Raw genomic sequence first — 23,026 nt, 5'->3', positions numbered from 1 at the left:
TTCCCTACTTGATTAAAAAGCACCTCACTTTTCACTGTGCCCACCACCCTCTTCATTGAAATGATCTTGTCAAGTTGAAATATGGAGAGCACTGTCACTGACAAGTTGAAAGGCCCCAAGATTTCAAAAAGTCTCAAACCTAGAAAAAATGGATTTTAAGACATTTTGAAAAGGAAAGCCTGGGAAACAAAATTTACGGTAGATAGTAAGGAGATTCTTTACATCACCGACGAGAAGATTACTGACCATGTCTTTGCTTAACAGTGATATTAATCACCAAGAAAGAACTAGCAATGGAACGATATATATGAATTGCTATTATATTGTGTAAAAAACTGTTGTGCTAATCTAGCAAAATTAGGGTTCAAATTCCCGTTTTAACTTCTTCCCCCCCTCCACAGTTGCAGCCTGTGCATATAAAAGCATTTAAAAAGGGAATGTTTCATTTGATCGAACAACCCGTGATCGAACATCAGCGTGGAGTAAAGTCTAAGAAAAGTTTGACAATCTAGTGATGTAGAATTTGATGAGAGTTGAGTGAGGCCCATACCATATTAAGTATCACCATGACGTGTGAAGCAGCAGGAGAATCACACAGGCATGGCTTTATTCCCCGGAATAAAATATCAAAAGGGAACAGCCACAGATCAGAGTTTCCTAAGAAATCAGGAGCTCCACCAAGTTTTAAGCTTCAGCAAGAATGGTTGTTGAGTGAATTGGTAGGATCGATCAATCAACAATCCAGGTTGAAGGCTTCAACGGTAGTATCATTTGTAACGACCCCATTTTCTTGAATGCTACTTGATTAAAGTAAAAGAATCCTGTTTGTTTGAGACTTTGAGTAATAAATAAATGAAGCAAGTAATTTAACGTCTCGCTATAATTTAATCACCTACCAATCATGGAGTGACTGAATGAGTGGACTTCCCTTCACTCACTTACTCCACCGACCTTCACCTCTTCAATCCTAAATATAGAACTTAACAAAAACCACTCACATTAATTTATGGGGGACCTGCGGTAAGTCACGGGTATAATTTTTTTTTTTTTTTTGTAAAATATTTAAATGTTGCAATTTTTTTTAAAAAATAACAAAAATTTAATAACTCGAGTTATAATATTAATATTAATTAACTATGAAAAAACCTAGTCAAAACTCGTTGATAATTTTTATTTTTTAAAAATGGTCATTCTTACATTTTATAAAATTAAAAAAGGGTTGATTTGGGTTAATCTAAGTTCACTAACCTAATTTGTGACTCAGGACCTGCGAGTTGATCCTTGGGTTTGGCTTAAAAATTGTGCGCTAGATAACTTTTAAAACCTATTACATAATTCATTAGAATGAAAGCACTATATATGGAAAAACAGAGAAGTCCAATTCTCAATAAATCAAATGCCGAAAGATGAAATTGAAAAAAAAATCAATTACATGAAAAGATTTAAAATTATATATAAAAAAGTAATTAAAAGAATAAGGGTGAAAATCAAAATAAAAAATAAATTATAGGTCGAGAATAAATTTTTGATCAGAGGGTTAAATTGAAAAAAAAATTAATAAAAGGACAAAAAATAAGAAGAATGAGCACCAAATTATAGTCTTGAACGAGTCGAATAAGCCGACTTTATTTTAATAAGATGATAAATAAAATTGGCAACAATGGTAAATGGGTTTTTTAAATAAAATGACAATGATAACCTCAGAATAAAAACCTTAGGAAGCAAGTGATTGGGTAAAAAAGAGCCAATTTTTTCTTGACTCGAGCAAACCTGAGGCTGCGTGATAAATATATAAATTGGGTAATAAGGTGTGAGCAAACTTGAGTTAACACTTGAAATCTATGATCCTAATAATGAGATTGAGATAACCTGATAAATAACTTATTTAAAACTTAACTCAATATTTTGACTCATGACCCAGGTGATTTGAGGATTAGATCGTGCCGAGTTCCAAAAAACAATAGGGTGACAATTGACCTGGTCTGATCTAGTAAAAAAAAAGGGTTAACCCAAATCTATTTAGCCCTAGACAAACTTACTAAAAACCCTTTGATCTTTTTATTTTATTTTTTAAATGATTTTTTTTATGTGTTTATAAAAAAAGGATTGACTTAGGTCAAACAACTTAACTCGGGTTATAAAACAAAAAGAATTGACTTAGGTCAAACAACTTAACTCGGGTTAACTCACTTAATTCATGACGTATGTCTTGCCCCGGGTTGACCCCCGAGTCGGGTTTGAAAGCTATGCTATAAATAACTTTCAAAACTCATGACATGAGCCATCACACCTAAAGCACTATAAATGAGAAAACAAAGAAGTCAAACCCTCAACAAATCAAATATTGAATGGTGAAATCATGAGAAAAAAATCAATTACACAAAAAGGATTTAAAATAAAATATAACAATTAAAATAATGAGGGTAAAAATTAAAAAAAAATAATAATTAGAAGGCACAAACAATTCTTTGATCAAAGGGTTAAGTTGAAAACAAAAAAAAATAACAAAATTAAAAAAGAATTAAAAATACGAGGACAAAATTTGAAAAAAAACTTGGATTGAATGATGAAATTAAAAACTACCAAAATCTTGACAAAGGGGCAAATGAAAAAAAATAAATTAAAAGAAGAAGGACCAAATCAAAAAAATATTATATAGGATGAATTAGAATTAAAGACTAAATTGAATTTTTTTTTACATAAGGGCCAAGGAAAAAAGTAAAAAATCAAAACAATAAGGACCATATGAGAAAAAAATTAAATATGCCAAATTGGAATTGAAGGAATAAATTGAAGACAAATAAAACTTTTATATAAAGGTTAAAAAGAAAAATAAAAAATCAAAAGAATAAGAACTGAAATTTAAAAGCAGACTAAAAGAGAACAAATTTGCATTTTTTAGGGAGGAAAGAGAAAAAATAAAAAAAAAGAAAAGAAGAAGAGAACGTGGTGGTGCATCCAATGAGATGATGGAAGGACTTGTTCGATCATCATAAGGTGCTACACGCACCGCCTAAAAGGCATGACGCTTTCTACCACACGCTAACAACTTTATTGAATAAAAAATATAATATCTCAAGAGAAAAAAAACCAAATTACTCCCAATGCATATGATATTCACCATCACACCTATTTGAAAAGACCCAAATAATCTTTGCTCAATGGTCAATCTTTCCTTGAGTGGAAGGGAAAAGATGACTTTTAACTGTACAAAGAAAAAGAAAAAGGCAAAAATATCTTTAGCTAACCGTTTTAAACTTTTTGAAATTAGGGGTAATTAAGTAATTTATCTATTTAAAAATTGTGTAAAAGACATAAATACCCCCATACAATTAATGATCAATGTATTGTATAAAAAGACCAAAATAACCCTAAATCCAAGGCTTATTATTATTTTTTGGCTAAGGGTAAAAGTTTCATTTTATTATAGCGGTGAATAGAAAAATGTTTGTATGGATACAAAGAATTTGCCTTTGTTTTAGTTGTTTTTTTTTTCTAACATCTAACATATATTATCACCACTACAACTTTCTAACTCTAGATGATTTTTTTTAAGAAACAAAATTAGTACAATTTGGAAATTTTTTTAGCAAACTAGTATTGATCAAAGTTTTTTAAAAAGTAGCACAGTTTGGTAAAATTCACAATTATTCCATTTTGAAAAGTCTTAGGAATAACAACATTTTAAAGAAATGGTTGAAATGGGCTAACATTAATTCAAAAAGAAGAGAGGAGAGAGAAAAGGAAAGGAAAGAATGAAAGAAAAAATATCTTGGAGGCACATTGAAGCTTTGATGACAATATAGATGACAATATATCCAGTACCATAAAAAATATTTTGAAGAGAAAAATATAACAACACCAAAAAAATTCAACAATGGTGGTTGGAGTGGCCTACAAACATCCTTTAAAGACAAGTGGGCTACACCCATATCTAATAGTGTAAAACCTTAACCACCACCACCACCAACAACAATAATAATAAATAGTTATACAAAAATAATTACGATTGAAAATTAAACATGTGTGGTATAAAACTAAAAGGGTAAATTTGTAAATGGAGAAATTAAATATGAGTGGTGTGAACCTAAGGTTAAAGAGGTAAATTGAAGAGCAAAAATCTCATTTTTCCTACAATTAAAGCTGATAGTTTTGGAAGAGAAAGAAAGCTTAGAAAATTGTTGTTTTCTCTTGAAAAATTAGTGGAATGAGTGTAACTAGTGTGTTTTAAATTCTTTATATCACTATAAACTAGAAGATTTAAAGAGAGATATGGAGGTTTCTTATTGGAGAAAGAGTGATGTTCTTGAGCTCCATAATTCAAAACCACCAAATTAAGTTAATTAGAAGGCGGTAAAAAGCTTTATTTTCATTTGAATTTATTATTATACTTTGTAATTAAAGAGAAAATGATGTTTAAATGTTATGGTTGTTGTAAAGAAAAAAAAGGTATGTTAAGGTTAGTTGGAAAGTTTGTTTGATTGGATTTTTGGGGTGAATTGTTCTTGATATTGTGTTAGATGAGATAAGTAGGTATGTTGGAGGTCATCAATGGATTTCCAAGCCATAAATGGTTGAACATGGCTAGGAAAATTTTGGGAATTCCAAACTTTGAGTTTGAATTTGTGTAAATTGCATATGATGATGATTTATAGGTTTAAATTTGATTATGATCATTGTAAAATTAGTTTATGATGTGTTTGGGTCATTGTTGATGTGTTTGGTAAGGTTGGGTAAGTTTAATTTCTATGTAAAAGATTATTTAAATTAAATGATTACAACGTGTTTTATGAAAGGCTAGACATTGAACTTGATTAATGAAATGTTAGACATTGAGTTTGGTTGAAGAAAAGTTAAGACATTAAAATGAGTTATGGAAATGGATGATGAAAGGTTAGGATATTAAAACAGATTACAAAAATAGATGATAAAAAATGTAGGCATTAAATAAGATTATGAATGAATGCTATTATGAAATGAATGTATTGGTAAGCAAGAGTGATATAATGAATCTTAGTATGAAAAAATGAATTAGCATGCAAGAGTGACATGATGCATGCTAGTGTGAAAGAATGAACTTGGTAAACAAAAGTAGCATATCCATGAATGTTATTATGAAAATGGATAAATGATGTGAATGAGTAGTTGTGATAATAAGTTAGAAATAATTGGGTATTGACATAAATATCTTTTTGAATATTAGGATGGGCATTTAGAGTGAGACCTGATACTAAAAAAACTCATATAGCAAGAGCATCGGATATGTATCAAATACCATGCCTCATCTAGTTAAGGAAATGTTTTGTATATTTATTTTTACATAGATTCAATGCAAAATATAGATCATGAAGCCAACTAGAAGCACAAAATATAAATAAATGAAAAAAACTAAGCTGACCATACGAGTAATGGATTTTTGAATGATTAAGCTAGTTATAATAACAATGGCTAATATGTAAAAACTAAGCTGGCCACATGAGCGGGGATCATTTTCAATGATTAAGCTGACCATAATGGTAAGGGTTATTATGTAAAATTTAGTTGGTCGCATCTACGGGGGTTATTTTAAAAAACAAAGCGGATTGCATGAGCAGGAGCTATTTTGAATGATTAAGTTAGATATAATGGCAATGGATAATATGTAAAAATTAAGTCAGCTACTTGAATGACAGCTATTTTGAATGATTAAGCCAGCCATAATGGTGAGTGCTAATATGTAAAAATTAAACCACTCGCATGTGTGGGGCTATTTTGAAAAATAAGTTGACCATATGAACAAGAGTTATTTTAAAAGATTAAATTGGCCATAAATGACGAGGGCTAATATGTGAAAATCAAGCTGGCTGGAATGGTGGGGGTGTTAATAAAAAAATGAACCAAATGAAATATCGAGAGTTAAGAAATGGCTTAAAATACAGACATGGTTATTGAAATAATTAAATGGATGCATGTTTGATGTAATCATAAATTATATATTTAAATGGTGGTATAATAAGTAATAGAAGGAGGAGAGGCTTAACTTTTGATTAAGAGAATGAATTACACTAGAAATGTAGCATAATTTGTACATGCTTGTAAAAGGAAAATTAATTCATATTTATAAAGATACTAGTTGAAATTATTATTTACATATTTAAAATATATTCTATATTTTCATGCGTTTTAAAGGTATATCCCGTCCATCATAACAACCTTGATACCCAGCTCTGGTTAACATAATTTTTCTTATTAGGTAGATTTTTGTATAAATTAAATTATGTTATATAAATAAATCTATTACATATGGATTTTATGATAACTAAAAAAGAAGAAGAGAAATGATGAATTATCATGTGTTGATGATATTGTATGCTTTGAAGTAAATGATATGGTTGTTATATATATATATATATATATATATATATATACATATATATACACATGTTTTTGATGAATTTGATGGTTGGTGAGCATGATGAAACCTTTGAGATGACATGTTGTGATTTGAGTTTAAATGATAAGCCTTTTATATAGGAGAAACTCCGTTGAAATTCAAGAAATAAAAATAATTTACAGTTCATTTTGCAATATTCTAATTAATTAAAAGATAAAACATGCTTAGAAAATTTGGGTTGTTACAATATGTGTGTCCAATTCCAGTTACTATTAGTAACCTTCCTTGGTATTATTGAGTTTTGATGGTAGAGCTTCTATATAGGGAAAACTCAACTAAAACTCAAGAAAATAATAATTTATAGTCCATTTTGCAATAATCTAATTAATTGAAAGATAAAACACACTTAAGAAATTTATGTCGTTACATCTTATATGTAACATTATATAAGTCCTACTTCGGTCACTGTTGGTAACTTTTCTTGATATTATTGGATTCATCTCACAAAATATTTTTAATGATACCGAGGCGGTCATCATTAAAGCTTCAACATGCTAGGCTCATTCATTCATTTTCTTTTCTTTTCTTTTGTTTTTCTCTTCTTTTTCTTCCTTAAAATTTGTTTAAGTCAATTTTAACTTTGAGTCAATTTTAACTATTTCTTTAAAATGTTATTGTTCCTAATCATGAATTTTACCAAATTGTGCTATTTTTATTTATTTTTTACCCATGATAATTTGCTATTTTTTTCTTGGGATAATTACAAAAAAAAAAAAACGTTCCAATAGTTTGATTGTTTTTTAATTTTTCTATTGTACCTTGAGAAATTACATTTTACATCTTGGGTTAAATAAGAATTTCAAAAAAGATAAAAAAGATAAAAATTCCCTCATTTATAATTTATGAGAAAAGTATGGAAATGATATATCACACATCCACACTCTCTCTTGTCCCATTTTCTCTCTCCAAAAAAAAATCATAGTCTCTCTTTTCCATTTATTTATGCAATTTGCTCACTTAATTGACCAAATCCTCATTTGTTTCCGCTTCCTCATACCGGTAACTTGGAAGCTAAAATGATAGGTAAAACTCACCCCTTCAATTTGTTTACAACTTAAAGGTTTTAGGATGCAAAAGGTTTCTTTGATCTTTTTAAACAATTTGAATTTGAGGTTAGGGTTCTAAAGTCTTTTCTTGGTGGATTAAAGGGGAGGTGGGGTTTGTGTGGGTTTTTCTTGTTTAATAAACATCAATTTAAAATTTATTTATTTATTTTTTATTAACATGTATATTTGGGTTAATTTGCGCGTATCTCGACTAATCTTACGAGTCTTGAAGTTAATGATCATATATGTACATCTCCAGTAATCCTGAAGTTTATGAAACTCAAATTAATGATCTTTAAGGAACAAATTTAAGATCTAATTAGTTGATTTATACTCTTTAAAATTTATTTTCTTGATACAATTGGTGAGGATCAAGATATAATCTTGATTAATGGGTTTATCTTGGTTTTTGAGCCTCAGGTTGCTATCAAATTCTAATCTTTAAATCTTGATCAACAAAATTTTAGAGGTGATCTTTATATTTTTTCACAAAACAAAAAAATCATTGATTGGAAAAATTATGAGGCTGTACATAAATAATAAGTATTGGTTTTAAAAACGCTCATTATTAGGATTATGACCGCAAATAGTTTTTCATCACAATATAGGCTTCCACACTCCTCGATGATTTCTTAGTTTCTATTTTTTTTTGGATACATGAGGAAAAGTCTATTGGACATTTTCTCTTTGTATATAAGTTTCTTCATGAACACAAGGGAGCTTCAAGTTGAATTTTCTAGAAGTGGAAATACTTCATCCACTGGTTTGTTAATTAGAGTTAGAAAGTTATAAAACTTTGAAAACCCTAAAAAAAATTAACATTGTACTAGAAGAACTCAGCACTGTCATTCATGGTTTATCTTTATTCCTTTCTTGGTTACAAATCTTCTATTCCACGCTCTTGTGAAAACTTTTATGTAAAAAGATTTAAGGCTTTCGTATAGAGATATGTTAATGATCCATCACGGGAATATATCTCTTAACAATCCAGACTGAATGATTTTTTAGTGAAAAATTGCTGCGGGATAGGTTGTTTTTTTTTTATTTTTTGTGTTAAGAGTTTGTGGATCTGGCTTGACAGTTAAACCCAATAAATTTTTAGTTAAAAGGTGCTATTAGGGACGTAATCTTTTCTATTTTCTGTGTCAAACCAGATTCAACGGTATTGAGTTTGATTGCCAAGTAAGACTCAAGTCATTTCCAACAGGTGTTGGGTTTGACTTGACAGACATGTGAAAAACACTGTATATTTACTGTGGACATAGACTTTTTGCATTGTGAACCACACTGTAAACATAAAGTATTTGCATTGTAGACGACACTGTAGTGCTATAAAGGCGTTGTCTTTGCTGTTTTTTAGTTAAAAAATGCTACTGGGGGACATTATCTTTTCTGTGCTAAAAGCTAGTGGGTCTGGCTGCAACCCAAATCGCTTCCAACAGGTGCTGGATCTGGCTACTTGGTAGCCAGACCCAACGATATTGAGTCTGGCTCGCAGCCCAACCCAACAATATTGGGTCCGGCTGGCAGCAAGACCCAGATATGTCCAATTTTTTTTTTTATCTCTTTAGAATTTTTTTCTTTTTTTTATGCAATTTTTTTCCATAGGATAAAGAGAAAATAAATTAATTAGATTTTTTTATATTATACAAAAGTTAGGTGATGATAATTTTTTTTTTCATTTGAGTTAACTTGATTGAATTATTTTTCTTCCAATGGAGTTGGGCCTGCTGCCTAATAGAATCTAATAGTATTGAACCATGCCTCAAGTATGACTCAATACACATTGGACCTTGATTCAATAATGTTAAGTTTTATAATCTAGTAGGATTCACTCGTGTTAAGCCTTGCTGTCAGCAGGACCAATAAAATTAGATTGTTGCCATACTCAAGATAAGTTACTATATATTTTTTATATTTTTAAAAAATTTTATATTTTAAAAAAATTATTATTAACCCACAATAAAATATGAAAAAATATACAAGTTTGTGTTGATATTACTCCTAATAAGTAATTTTATCAATTAGCAATAAATAACTGGCTGACCTCGAAGGACAAAACCGAACAGAAGCCCTACAACCTCGAAATAGAAAAATCTTACAGCCAGATTCACCCATCCGTGCAGAGATTATTTTTTTATTTAGAAAAAACAGCACAAAATCAAAGGGAAGCAGGAAGCTCCAACAAGGTGACCACTGTCTTCTCTTCTCCTCTCCTCCTCGTTTCCCAGCTTCAACAACCAGCCCAAAGCAATAACTCTCTCCACGTATCTTCTTCTTCCCTACCTCAAAAAGCCATAGCAAACCAGACAAACCCCTAGAACTCAAACTAGACAAAATTAAACACACGCACACAAATATAGTTAAAAACATGAAGCTGTCTACAAAACCATTATCGAGTCCGGGTCGGACAGAGAAGTACTACCCACCACCATTGATGAGGTTCTTGAGAAGCAATGTTGGTAGCAGAAATAGACGAAGGTCACGTTCAAGTCCAATGTTTGTTAGAAAGAAAACTACAACAATCGAAACTCAAGAACCCTCCTCTCCGAAAGTCACCTGCATGGGTCAAGTCCGGGTCAGGCGGTTCAAACAAGCCAATATCCGGTCTGGAAAGCCCAAAAAACGCCTATGCAAATGGATCCAAAAAACCCTACTTTGTCATCACCATTTAAGTAGAAGAAAACTCAAGCGTAAGTCTTTTACACCTTCTTGGCCTAAATGGGCTTATTTCTTTCGTGTCGGATTTAAGAGAAAAGGCAAAATTAGCGAGGATTGTAATTCTTCAAAGGCTGAACCAAACTATGGTGTCAGAAGTGAAGATTTTGAGCAAGAAAGCGAACAAGAAAAAGAAATGGAAGCTAAAATTTATGTCTCTACAGCTATTACACCACCAAGGAATGCTTTTTTACTGACTAGATGCAGATCTGCACCGTACCGTTCTTCTTTAGCGGGAAAATCTTGGGGGTCACCATCGGAGATTGGAAAAACAAAGCAGAAACAGTGTAGTACACCGCAGGAAAACATAGAAAATGGAAGTCCCACGTCGTTAAGAGAGCCTGTTTCTGAAGAATCTGATAAAGAATCAAGTTTGCATCCAGAAACGGAAGTAAAGATTAGTTTTCTCAAAGAATTTGAAGGCTCTATCACTTCAATCAGGGAGGGAATTGCAAATTCTGCAAACATTAAAGAGTCAAATACAGAGGTGGTTTCCACTGTACGACCTTTGATACTCACAAGAAGTAAATCTGAACCGGCGAGAACTGGTGAGAAGCTTGATCCGGAAATGAGTATCTGGAAGAAGAGAAGGTTGGGTTCCACGTAGTTAATTAATTGTTAGTTACCACCACATTAAATATTTTAATTACTACTTTTTGTTTATTTTATCTTGGAAAATGAAATGAAGATAGTTTTTTGAAACTTGTAAACTATAATTATGGTTATTTTTATAAATTCAGACATCTGGGGCTGTACGGGAGAATCTTCATTAGTTCTGTGGAAAATATCATATTTGGCAAAATAATCTTGCAAAATGCAAACTAGCCCAACATGATTATATATATATATATAGAATAATTTTATTGGTTGTGTTTGTAGTTTTAAAACCCGGTCTGGTCCGGCGGGTCGGCCCGAGACTGCAACTGGGCTGAGTTGAAGAAAAAACATATAAAAAAAAACTTGGTGTGACCTAACTGACTTGGCGGGTTGACCCGACGACCCACTTGACCGGGCAAGACCCGGTCAAAAACCTGGTTGCAACCTGTTGACTTTTTTTTACTAAAATAACATCGTTTTAATTTTTTTAAAAAAATTAACCCGAACAACTCGTTTAAAATCCAGAACCCAAATCTTAAACCATACCGAATCTAAAATATATGGTTGCATTACTTAAAGTAATACATTAATAAAAAAATTTATTGATTATGTTGGTTCTAGCAACACAATCAGGATTTCAATTGGTTTGTTGCGTAAATGGAAGTAGCGCAATCAATTGAGATTCGATTGGTTTTATTTTTGATCTTTTACTCTCATGGCGTATAATCTTTGCTTTAAATCTAGCTCTTGAAAATGCTTATTTTTATATTTCAAACAACCAATTTTGGTCATTATTTAAGGTATAATTTAAGTGTTTATAACTTTTCAAGTGTAAACTTAACCAATTTTACCTATATAAATAAAATAAAATAAAATAAAATACAAACTTATCATTGAAAAATATAAATGAAGAATCACATTAATCCAATTATATTATGTCTAATTATATCTAACTACATCTAATAATTAGTTCATGGTTGTTTGTTGCATGCTACTTGTAGGCGAGTCCGTATCATCCGAATGGTGTCTTGGAAAACATGTATATCCTTGTCCTCACAAAGCTACCTCATCCTCGACTACTGCAATATCTAAGATGTAAAGCCTCTCCTGACCACATATAGTTCAAAATGAGATGAAGTAGCGTGAGCTACGCGGGTTTATAAAATAAATATATTTAATAGTATTATAATTATAAATCAGTACTAGATAAATAATACAAATTAAAGATATGATGGAGTAAAATATTTCATGATGAAAAAAAAATTGTATTGGTGATAAAAAAAACTTAGAAACTGAACAAAAAGATTTGTAGCAATCTACAGTGTTTTGTGAGGAAAGTACAGTGCTTTCGCCACATGATTTAGCTTTTCAGTTAATAAAAAGAAAAAAAATTACAAAGCTAAATTCTCTACCAACTTAATATTAAAAAAATACTAACAAAGATAATTTTGGAAGGAAAAAAACCCATGAGAAAAAACGTTGTAGCAATTGACAATGTTTTGTGAGGAAAACTATAGCGCTTTTTCCAATAAAATAAAATAAAAAACCATTTAGAGAAATATTGTAGCAATCCACAGTGTATTGTGAGAAAAACTACAACGCTTTCCTCATATGATTTAGCTTTATTGTAATTATAATTCTTAACCAACTCAATATTCAAAAAAATATTGACAAATATAATTTTGAAAAAAATCATAAAAAAATCAGAAGGAAAAACACTGCAACAATTCACAGTGTTTTAAAGAAAAAAAATTACAAAGTAAATTCTTAATCAGCTAAATATTAAAAAAAAAATTGATAGAGAAAATTTTAGAAAAAAAAACAAAACAAACACCAAAAAAGGGAAAAAAAATCATGTTAGAAACACTGTAGCAATTCACAGTGTTTTGTGATGAAATCTACAGTGCTTCCCCACATGATTTAGCCTTATTTGTAATGACTTGTAATTATAATTCACAAACAACTCAATATTAAAAAAATAAAATTGAAAAAGATAATTTGAAAAAAATTATAACAAAAAAAAACCCATGCGGAGAGACATTGTAGCAATCCACAATGTTTTATGAGCATAGTTACAATGCTTTCCCCACATGATTAAGCTTTATTACAAAGTTAAATTCTAATCAACTCAATATTACAAAAAATAAAATCGACGAAGATAATTTTGGAAAAAAATATCATAAAAAAAGAAAACACAAAGAAACTGGAAAAAAACCATGTGAGGAAAAACTGTATCAATCCATAGTGTTTTGTGAGGAAAAACTTGTATTTACTTGTAATTGCAATTCTTAACCAGCTTAATATTTAAAACATAAAATTGACAGATAATTTTAAGGAAAAACATAACAAAAATAGAAAAAAACCATGTGGGAAAAAACATTGTAGCAATCAACAATAATTTTCAAGGAAAGTTATAGTGCTTTTCTCACATATTGTAACTGTAATTTTTAACCAGCTCAATATTAAAAAATAAAATAAAAAAAAGATAATTTCAGAGAAAATCATAAAAAAAACATTCGGAGAAACACTGTAGTAATCAACAATGTTTTAAAGAAAAAAATTACAAAACTAAATTCTCAATCAACTCAATATTAAAAAAAATCTACAAATATAATTTTAAAAAATAAAGAAATAAAATAAAAAAACTATGTGAAAAAAATATCGCAGCAATCCATAATATTTTAAAGAAAAAAAATTACAAAGAAAAAATATTAACCAGGTCAATATTTAAAAAGTAAAATCAACAAAAATAATTTTGGAAAAAAATGAAAAAAAAAAATAGGAAAATTGAAAAAAAAAAGTAATTTTGAAAAAAAAATTTGAAAAAAATTTGAAACAAAAAAAGAAAAAAAAAAGAAAAAAGGGGGAAGAATCACTGTGGATTACTGTTGTAATCCACAGTGATTTAGGTGTGGGGGAACACTGATTCCCGCACACCATTTAGATAGTGTTATAATAGCAAGATGCAAACCAAATGTCCTTAATGGAGCGCACAACATCATAGGTGGTATCATGAATCGCAATAACAACTTTGCGACCATACCATATAGAAAACACTACCTAGTGTGTGTGTGTGTGTGTGTGTGTGTGTGTGTGTGTGTGTGTGTGTGTTATGTTATGTTATGTTATGTTATGTTGAAAAAAGAAATAATACATTCCAATTTATTACACTACAATGCATGGAGTTCATACTACATACATGAAAGCCCCAAAATATGGTCACATTCACATGTGATAAAATGATGCATATATGCATATATTAATCAATGTTAACATCAACATCAATGGTGGGATGTTGTTACTTAAGGATGCACAATCTCCTTAAATGTCATTGGTTGATATAATCCACATATGTTATCAATTAATTATTATCGTTTTTGCTAAAATTTCTTTATGTAGTCCGAATCTTTAATTTTCGCACATTCTTGGCAAATTTTAAGTCCTAACTTAAAACACATCATTCTTTCTTGCCTGGATGAATTATTAGGCCTATTATATATGGCTGAAAAGCTTAAAATGCCTAGTTTAGAGAACAACTTAAATCGTAGAAAAATGCCACTAGTAACTACCAATATGTCTCAAACAGTATATAAAGGTCTAATTTTGCAGATTTGACAAGATTTATCTAGTAACTTTGACTCTCTGAAAGAATATGTTCTTGAACTTCATTTGACTTGAAAAGTTACCAAAATATATTTCCATGTGTTTAGTATCTCCCTATAAAATACCAGCTCGTTATGATGTACGGTTTGAGAGATATACTTGATCTCATAAAACTTGTCAGCAGATATTTTAAAGCCAAATTCGGACCTGACTTGGTTTGCATCATCCTCTCTTTCTTTAAAAGATTCAACTTCGAATCTGTAACATGGAAAACATCTTCTAAGGCCAACAAATCAGTTCTAAGCTGAAGAATAACATCATCATCAAAACCAAGAAGAACTTTGTTAGCAAAGAAGGTCTCACTGATATACAAAGTCTCCTTTTCAACCATCATCTTCTTCTTATATTTTAATTGCTCCTCATATATTTGCTTAGGTGTCAAAGATACAAGAGTTATAGGTCTTTCATTCATCTTACAGGAATACCTATTTGTCACTTTATCATGCACAACTCTTCTATCATACTGCCATGGTCTACCAAGCAGCAAGTGACTAACTTGCATTGGCACAACATCACATAACACTTAATCATAATATTTACCAATAGAAAAAGCAACCAAAACCTGCTTATTCACTTTCATTTAACCATTATCATTTAACCACTGTAATTTATAAGGTGTGAGATATTTGACAATGTGTAAGTTCAACTTTCTCACCAATTCAGTATTAGCTACATTAGTGTAACTACCACCATCTATAATTAAGCTACATGTCTTATTATGAACATGGAATCTTATGTGGAATATGTTTTTCTTTTGGCCTTCTAAATCATCCACCTTGACATGTATATTCAGTGTTTTCCTCACCACAAGTGCCTATTCCTCAACCAAATACTTAAGACAAACATCATTAGCATCCGTTAATAGTGGCATCTTCTTCTCTTCATCCTCCCCATCGGTCTCAACCTTAGTATTAGCTTTCATAACCATGACTTTTTTTTAGACACTATGAAGCAATATTACCAAAACCCAGACAATAAAAGCATTCAATGTCACGGTTACGAGAAGTAGGAGTAATATTGTTACCTTTAACAACAACTGAGGTGTCTTTATTCTCTCTAGGGTATTCGACCTTGCCCTTCTCATTCTTATGTGATGGACCACCCCTAGTGTGTGAGCCTTCAATTGGGTTTCCAAGGTTTTGAAGGGCTTAATGGTTAGCTATACCGAATGGTACCCTTTTGTTTAAGTTGTTTCTCCACCTTCATGGCTATATGCACCTTCTCCTCTAATTCCATATAATGATACAACTCCACAATATGAGATATATCATGATTAAGTCCATTCATGAATTTAGCCATAGTAGCCTCCTTATCCTCCTCAACATTAACCCAAATCATAACAAGTTTCATCTCTTCAAAGTAGTTATCAACACTCTTTGTACCTTGACTCAAACTTTGCAACCTTTAATATAATTATCTATAATAATAGCTAGGCACAAATCTCCTTCTCATAACAAATTTCATCTCATCCCAAGTATCAACTTGCCTCTTATAATTCCTTATACTGGTTGTCACTAACTGATCCTACCACACAATAGTATAATTAGTAGAAACAATCATAATGAACTTGACTTTCTTGGGCTCTGAATAATTATAACACTAAAAAATCCACTCTACCTCCTTCTCTCATTCTAAATAAACTTCAGGATTATTCTTCCCTTGAAAAGCCAGTATTTTCATCTTAATTGTATCTAAATCTCCACTTAACTTAACATTATGGTCCTGGTACCTATAATTACCCATTTGACCAAAATTATCACCATATCTTTCCCTTACAAACTAACAATTCTACTGTTGTCCAAAATATTCCCAAAGTCTCACAGACATATCTCCAAAATTAACATCATTTATGTTCGTATTATCAGCTACAAACTTATCCACATTAGTGTTAACTCATATAATATCCCTCCTAACATTAAATTCTCTTCGCTCAGACATAATTTGAACCCTACCATGATTGTCGCATGTGCTCGCGTGGCGCCGATGACGATTTCGTCTTTGTTTGTTGATTTGAGAGTCGTCATCTAGTATTTGATTCAAGATTATTAGGGAACCCGGGTGTATTGGTCTTTGTTAGAAATTCACAAGTAAGAGACTGGTTGTGGCTAGGAAAGATATTAAGACCCCTAACACACCCCACCTGAGGTAAGCTACTTTATGATTTAAAATGTTTTTGAGATTTTGACGGCTTGTCTTATCAGCGGTCTATCTTCTTATATGATAATCATAAATATGTTTTACGTATAAGTTCGTAGTCTTGGATACTAAAAGAAAATAAAATATTTTTTTGGTATTTTTTAAAATATAGGTCAAATTCTCAAGGTTTTAATAAACTGATTATTAAATCACAAAATATATACAAAAACATATTCTTAAATTTTCATGTGAAATATAATGTGATTTTTTTATATTTTGTTTTGATAGAGCATGCCATATGCAAATTAAAACATTTAATCTTTTTGTTTTTTTGGGTTTTAACATTTAAAAACATACATAAAAAACAAACACACACCCACACATTCTTTTTTCACTATGTTTACTCACACACCAATTACATGTTCAGAATTACATGTTTACAAAGTAATCCAACAACAATTTAAATACACATTTCAACATCAAAAAATTACAAAATAGACCTTTCAAAGGTAAAAAATTATCTAAAAAAAGTGGCTTGGACTCGGGAATAGTGTTGGAAATTTTCGAGTCACAGGAATAGTGGCGGCGGGTTTGCTCCACTCCCTACCGCCATTGGCAGTGTGTGGATTCACGCATCGCCGTGAAAAAAACAGGAAACAAAGGGGGATATGGATTGACTTTTTTCCCTTTTCCCTTCCCTGCTGGCAGTGAGGGCCACCGTCACCTGCAAAACAAAGAAACACAAACAACTGTTGATTTTAATCTTTCTTAGATCTGTTTAGTTTCTCTGCCTTCTCTTTTCCTCAATTTGTTTTGTTTTTCTTCTTTTGCAGGTGGCATATCTGGCGGTTGGATAGCTCATGGTTGACGACGAGGGAAGAGACGAAGGTCTATGGGCTGTGAGGTTTTAGTGTAGGCCAGTATGTGCTGATGAGGGAAGATCTATTGGCTAAGGGGGAAAGAGAGAAATGGTGTATGTGGGGAGGTTGCTGCAAGGGAGGAAGGAAATGAAGGGAAATGAAAGTAAAGGGGAAGATGGGGATAGTTGTGGGTCAGCTGAGAGAGGAGACGTTGGTTTAGGTGGCGACTAGTTTGGCAGAGAGGGATGGTCTGGTGAGGAGTTGAAGGTTTGTGTAAATAAGGAAAGTGGGGAGACTCGGTTTAGTAGAGAGGAAGATGGGAAGGACTAGTTATGGTAGGAAGAAGGTGATAGCTTGAAAAGACTGAAAGTATGTTGATGGCCGACTAAGAGAGGGAGAGTGGCGGCTGAGGTATAAGAAAATTTATGTAAACCCTCAAATAAAATAATCTCATCTTGATTTAGTAAAATAAAATAAAATACAATGTATGTGGAGAAAGGATTAAATTGAACAAATTAATTGGATTAAAAGAGAAATTATTTAATGAGAGGGGTGAAATTGAAAACAATAATAAAAAAATAAGGATTTAGTAAAGAGAAAGAGAAGTAGTGGGGTCAATGTATTAATAAAAGGAATGGTGGGGTCAATGTGAAAATAGAAGTAAATATGAGGGGGTAAGATGCAGACAAGGAAAGAACATAATTATAAATAAGAAGAAATCTCTAGAAATTCCTAGAGTCATGGCCGACTAAGGAGAGGAAGAAAGAGGAGAAAAGTTTTGAGAGGAAACCTTGTAAATTCATCATTTGAATCCAAATAAAATTGAGAGCAAGTGAGCTAAGAGTGCTTCAAGTAAGATTTAGGAATAAAACTTTGAGAAAACCTAGAGAATTTACTAGTGGGAAGGGAAGGGTTAGAAGAAGGAAGGAAGGGGAAGAAAAAAAAGAGGTTGTTCTCAATCTCTTAACTCATTTTCTTTATAATAGAAGGTAACAAGCCCTCTTATTAAGTCACTTGAATTTGTTTGTATTTTCCTTGAATAATTGATATTTTAGAATACCTTAGTATATGTTTAAGAATTTTGTTAAATAATGCTAGGTGGAGGCATTTTGTGTTTATAATGGCTGGAAATGTTGGAAAAATACATGGGGAACAAATTTATACTTGTTGAACTTAAAAATCAAAACTGGACAGGTTGTCTCTCAATTGTTTTACTAAGATTTGAACCCTAAGATGACAGAATGTGAGCTAAGATCCTACATGAAAGTTGTAGACATGGATAACCCTTTCAAATGAAATTGACCTCACTTAAATTGGAGTTAACAAACACTACATATGGAAGAAAAACCGAAGATAGGTCAAAACTGGAAAGACTAAAAGGTATTAAAAAAAGACTTGGACCCAGAGATAACTTTGTTTTTAAGAACTCTATACGAATGATAACACAAAGTCAGTTAATCTTTGATAAGTTAGTGTACGATTTTTGTCCCTGCAAAGAAAGGTTGTTTTGTCACAAACAAATAAAAGAAAAAATCATGTTTATTCTCTAACTAGCTACTGCAATTTGTAGCTAAAAAACCAGAATATAGTATCCTTTAACTAACCTTAATGGAACTCTTTTGGGTTGCAAGGTAATGAGCCTAAACTAGTAATCAACTATCATAAGTCCAGTAATGAAATAAACCCCTAAACAATGTCTAATGGGTCAAAACAAACCTAAATTAAAAATAATTATTCAAAAATAAAAAAAAATAAGATAATTAAAACAAAGTTTTCATGCCAAAATTCCTCCATGTAACCTGAATATCTAATTTTTGTATATTTTTGATAGATTTTTGATTCTGACTTCAAACATATCGTTCTTTCTTGTCTTGATGAATTATTGAGCCTACCATAAATGGTTGGAACACTTGAGATGTCTAGTTTCTAGAAACACTTGAATCGTAGAAGACACTTATAGTTTCAAATATGTTCCAAACAGTACTCAAAGGCATAGTTATTAAACTCAGCCTGGGGGTTGACCCCGCCAAAGGGCCGGGTCCGAGTTTCATAGGTCAACTCGGGTCAACCCGGATTAACCTGAAAAATTAAAAAAATTAAATTTTTAATATTTCATATGAAAAAATCCATGTAAATATAGGTTATACATATTGTAAACAATGAATTTTAAAAGAACATTTTAAAAAGTTTTTTATCCCACATTAAAAAGATATTATGTTAAACTTTTAAGTCGAAGTATTTAAACAAAAAAAGTGTTTTATCCCACATTAAAAAAACATAATTTTTTCTTTGGAACATAGAGTATATATACTAATAGGTTTCAAGTCTCACATTAAAAAAACATAACTTCTTTCATGGGAACATATAGTATATATACTAATAGGTTTCAAATCTCATATTGAAAAAACATAACTTCTTTCATGGGAACATGTAGTATATATAAGTAAGGGCTTCAAATCCCACATTGAAAAGATATTATGTTATCCTTTTAAGTTGGAGTATTTAAATCAAAAAGTTTTTTTTTATCCTACATTGAAAAAACATGATTTTTTTTCTTGGGAACATAGAGTATTTATACTAATGGGTTTCAAATCCCACATTGAAAAAGTATAACTTTTTTCTTGGAAACATAGAGTATATATATAAAAGGGCTTTAAATTCCACCTTGAAAAGATACTATGTTATCCTTTTAAGTTGAAATAATATATTTTTGAACTTCATTTTACCTAAAAATTTACCAAAATATTATTCAATGTGTCTAGTATCACCCTGTAAAATTTCAGCTCGTTCTGATGTACGGTTTGATATATATGTTTGATTTAGCAAAACTAGTTAGCAAACATTTTAAGGCCACATTTGGACTTGACTTGATTTGTATCATGTGAGACCCTCCATAATAAAACATCAAGCTCTATTATTTTTTTTAATTATATCCTCCAACCACATACCACTTATTGAGATTAGGCTCACCAATGTATTTATGAAAACTCTTTTTTTTTTCTTATGATCTGAATTTAAATCTTTATATTAAAATGGTGAATAAACTTTATCAAACAACTTAGTTATGAAGGGTAGGAATAGAAAAATAAACACTAATGGTGTAAAGTTTTAGACTAGCTTGGCTTCTTTTTTTTTACCTAGTAATTAAATCATTTTAATTCAAGCTATCAAATGTCATCGTCCTGATTTATGATAGAATTAGCATTAAAAGATAAGGAGAATAAAAATTAAGTTTAAAAAATAGAAATGAATGTGAGGTGTTGTCCCAACAAATACATAATAGAATCTTGCCTATTCATTTCGTGAATTTTCATCATGATGAAGATGGACTAAGGATTGTCTTGGCTTATCACACATCAATTACCACAAAAATATATATGGTGAAGATTTGAGAAATCCACTCAAGAGATAAAGATTTTAAATGATACATTATATATATATATATATATATATATATATATGTGTGTGTGTGTGTGTGTGTGTGTGTGTGTGTGTAATTCAAAATTCAGAACATTTTGTGACTTTGTTACAAAATAATAAAAGTGACAGTTGTTAAGATTAAGAAAAAAATCATAGAAGTTAATACTTATGCTTACATAATGATTGATGATACATGAAAAAACTATGGTGTTTTATATGATATACACATCTCCATAAATATCTTTATAAATATCCTAGATATTTGTATTAAATATGTTAGATATTTATTAAAATATTTATCTCAAGAAAGTCTATATAAACTCATCTCTCTAGCAGCATGAGAAAGGGTCATAATTCATCTCTCTAGACTTCAAGTTTGACATAACATAAGTCTAACACAAGACTTAAGGAACATTTAAGTCAAGAGAATATTAATTCTCTCTATCACCTATACAAACATTATACTAACTTAAGCTTCTAAATATTTTTCTTGTAGGTGTCCCACTAAGTTTTTCAGGTCTAGTTTTATCAGCCTATGAAAAGTGCTCTCAACCTTTCTCTTGAGAATTTCTTTCAGCCTCATCACATAAAATCATGAAATTATTTCAATATTACAAAGAGATATATACAATTTAGTTACTATAAAACTCCCTTAAAAAAAGAGTTATAAATCTTGCATTGCGTGATCTGAGTGTTAATAAACACATCCCTTATTAAATTAATAAACTTTGGAAGAATAATGTATAAAGTGGAGAATGAACTACAAACTATAAAACAAGTTTTTTAGATAAAACTCAAACTTAATTATCCAACAAAAATCTTGAAGTTCAAAACAATTAACAAATCTTAAAAGATGACATGCAACTAAGGGGAAGTGTTAATAAACATATTTTTATATTGAATAAATAAAATCTTAAAAAGTAATATATAAAGTTGAGAATGAAACCCAAATTCAATTATCAAATTTTATACCAAGCTCTAATTAATCTCTTGGTTAAGTCTTAAAAAACTAAAAAAAGTAAAAATAAATGTTTCATAAATCCTATATTTATAATAACTACTTACAAGTCATTTGCAATGTTGTCCAAAACTGAAAAATAAAATTAGACAAGTGAGAAAAATATGTTTAGTTTATAAACATGCAATACAATAAATATATGACTACTTGCAGTCATAAAAAAAAAAAAACTAGCATACTTAATAAATATATGACTACTTGCAGTCATAACAAAAAAAACTAGCATACTTACTAAAAAAATATATAATCTTGCATAAATTATAGAAGTACAATCCAAGCATACATAATAATGTATAAGAAAAAACAAAACCAAAAGATTACTTATTTGTTGAAGCACTTTAAAATTGATCAAGCTTAATACCACTTAGTTTAGGTGCACTTTTAAACAAGGTCCAACGAACCAATAAAATAATATTAAATTATCCCTCTATAATAATTAAACCTAACCTCTCGATTAGAAGAAAGTTTTGATAAGAAACAAATGTTTAAAACTAGAAAACTAATGTTGGAAAATAAGGTGAAGAAAAGTGTCAAATCTTATCAAAATAATGTAAAATTCTCCAACCCTAAACACTTTTTTTCAACCCTTTTGTATAGGGAATTTTAGGAACTAAAAGCTGATGGACTTCCTCACCAATATATTTTATCATCCACAATAAACAAGAATGAAACTTGAATGTTTTTAGATTTAAATCAAATGCCTTTTGAGCTAGAAAAATTGTTCAAGTACTGGTGAAAGAGATATTTATGCTCGCTATGATATTACAATTCAATCACCTCCCTACCATCTGTATAATAGGCTCAAAATAATACAATATAAATATTGAGATCTCTTCAACAATATATGCCTCATTTATCAAAGCCTCAACATGCACCTTGTTTTTAAATTTTTTCTTAAGGTATAACAAGTATTTGCATGTAATTAAATTAATATTTTAAATTATAAAAAATACAATAGAAATTTAATTAGGATGCATGCATATCCGAAACAATGTCTTAAAATATTGGAATTAAAAAAAATTATAAATTTCTAGTATCAGCCCATTAGATAATAATAATAAAATAACTAGTTCCTATAGCTAATGTAGTAACCCTTGCTTCATACTGAGTCGTAGGTTCTCTTTAACTTCAACTA

At 30.4% G+C, this 23,026-nt stretch overlaps 1 protein-coding gene across 1 annotated transcript; it reads left to right on the top strand.

Annotated features, from left to right (window-relative positions):
• Window positions 1–9,850: 9,850 nt before the first annotated feature.
• On the top strand, window positions 9,851–10,804 carry LOC133677548 (uncharacterized). The gene has a single exon (XM_062099627.1). The coding sequence runs from the start codon at window positions 9,851–9,853 to the stop codon at window positions 10,802–10,804; it is 954 nt and encodes a 317-aa protein (XP_061955611.1).
• Window positions 10,805–23,026: the final 12,222 nt, after the last annotated feature.

Source organism: Populus nigra, chromosome 17 (genome assembly GCF_951802175.1).
Source record: "Populus nigra chromosome 17, ddPopNigr1.1, whole genome shotgun sequence".
Lineage (NCBI taxonomy): Eukaryota > Viridiplantae > Streptophyta > Magnoliopsida > Malpighiales > Salicaceae > Populus > Populus nigra.
The sequence above is the reverse complement of the archived record's forward strand: the minus strand, read 5'-3'. Positions and strand labels throughout refer to the sequence as shown.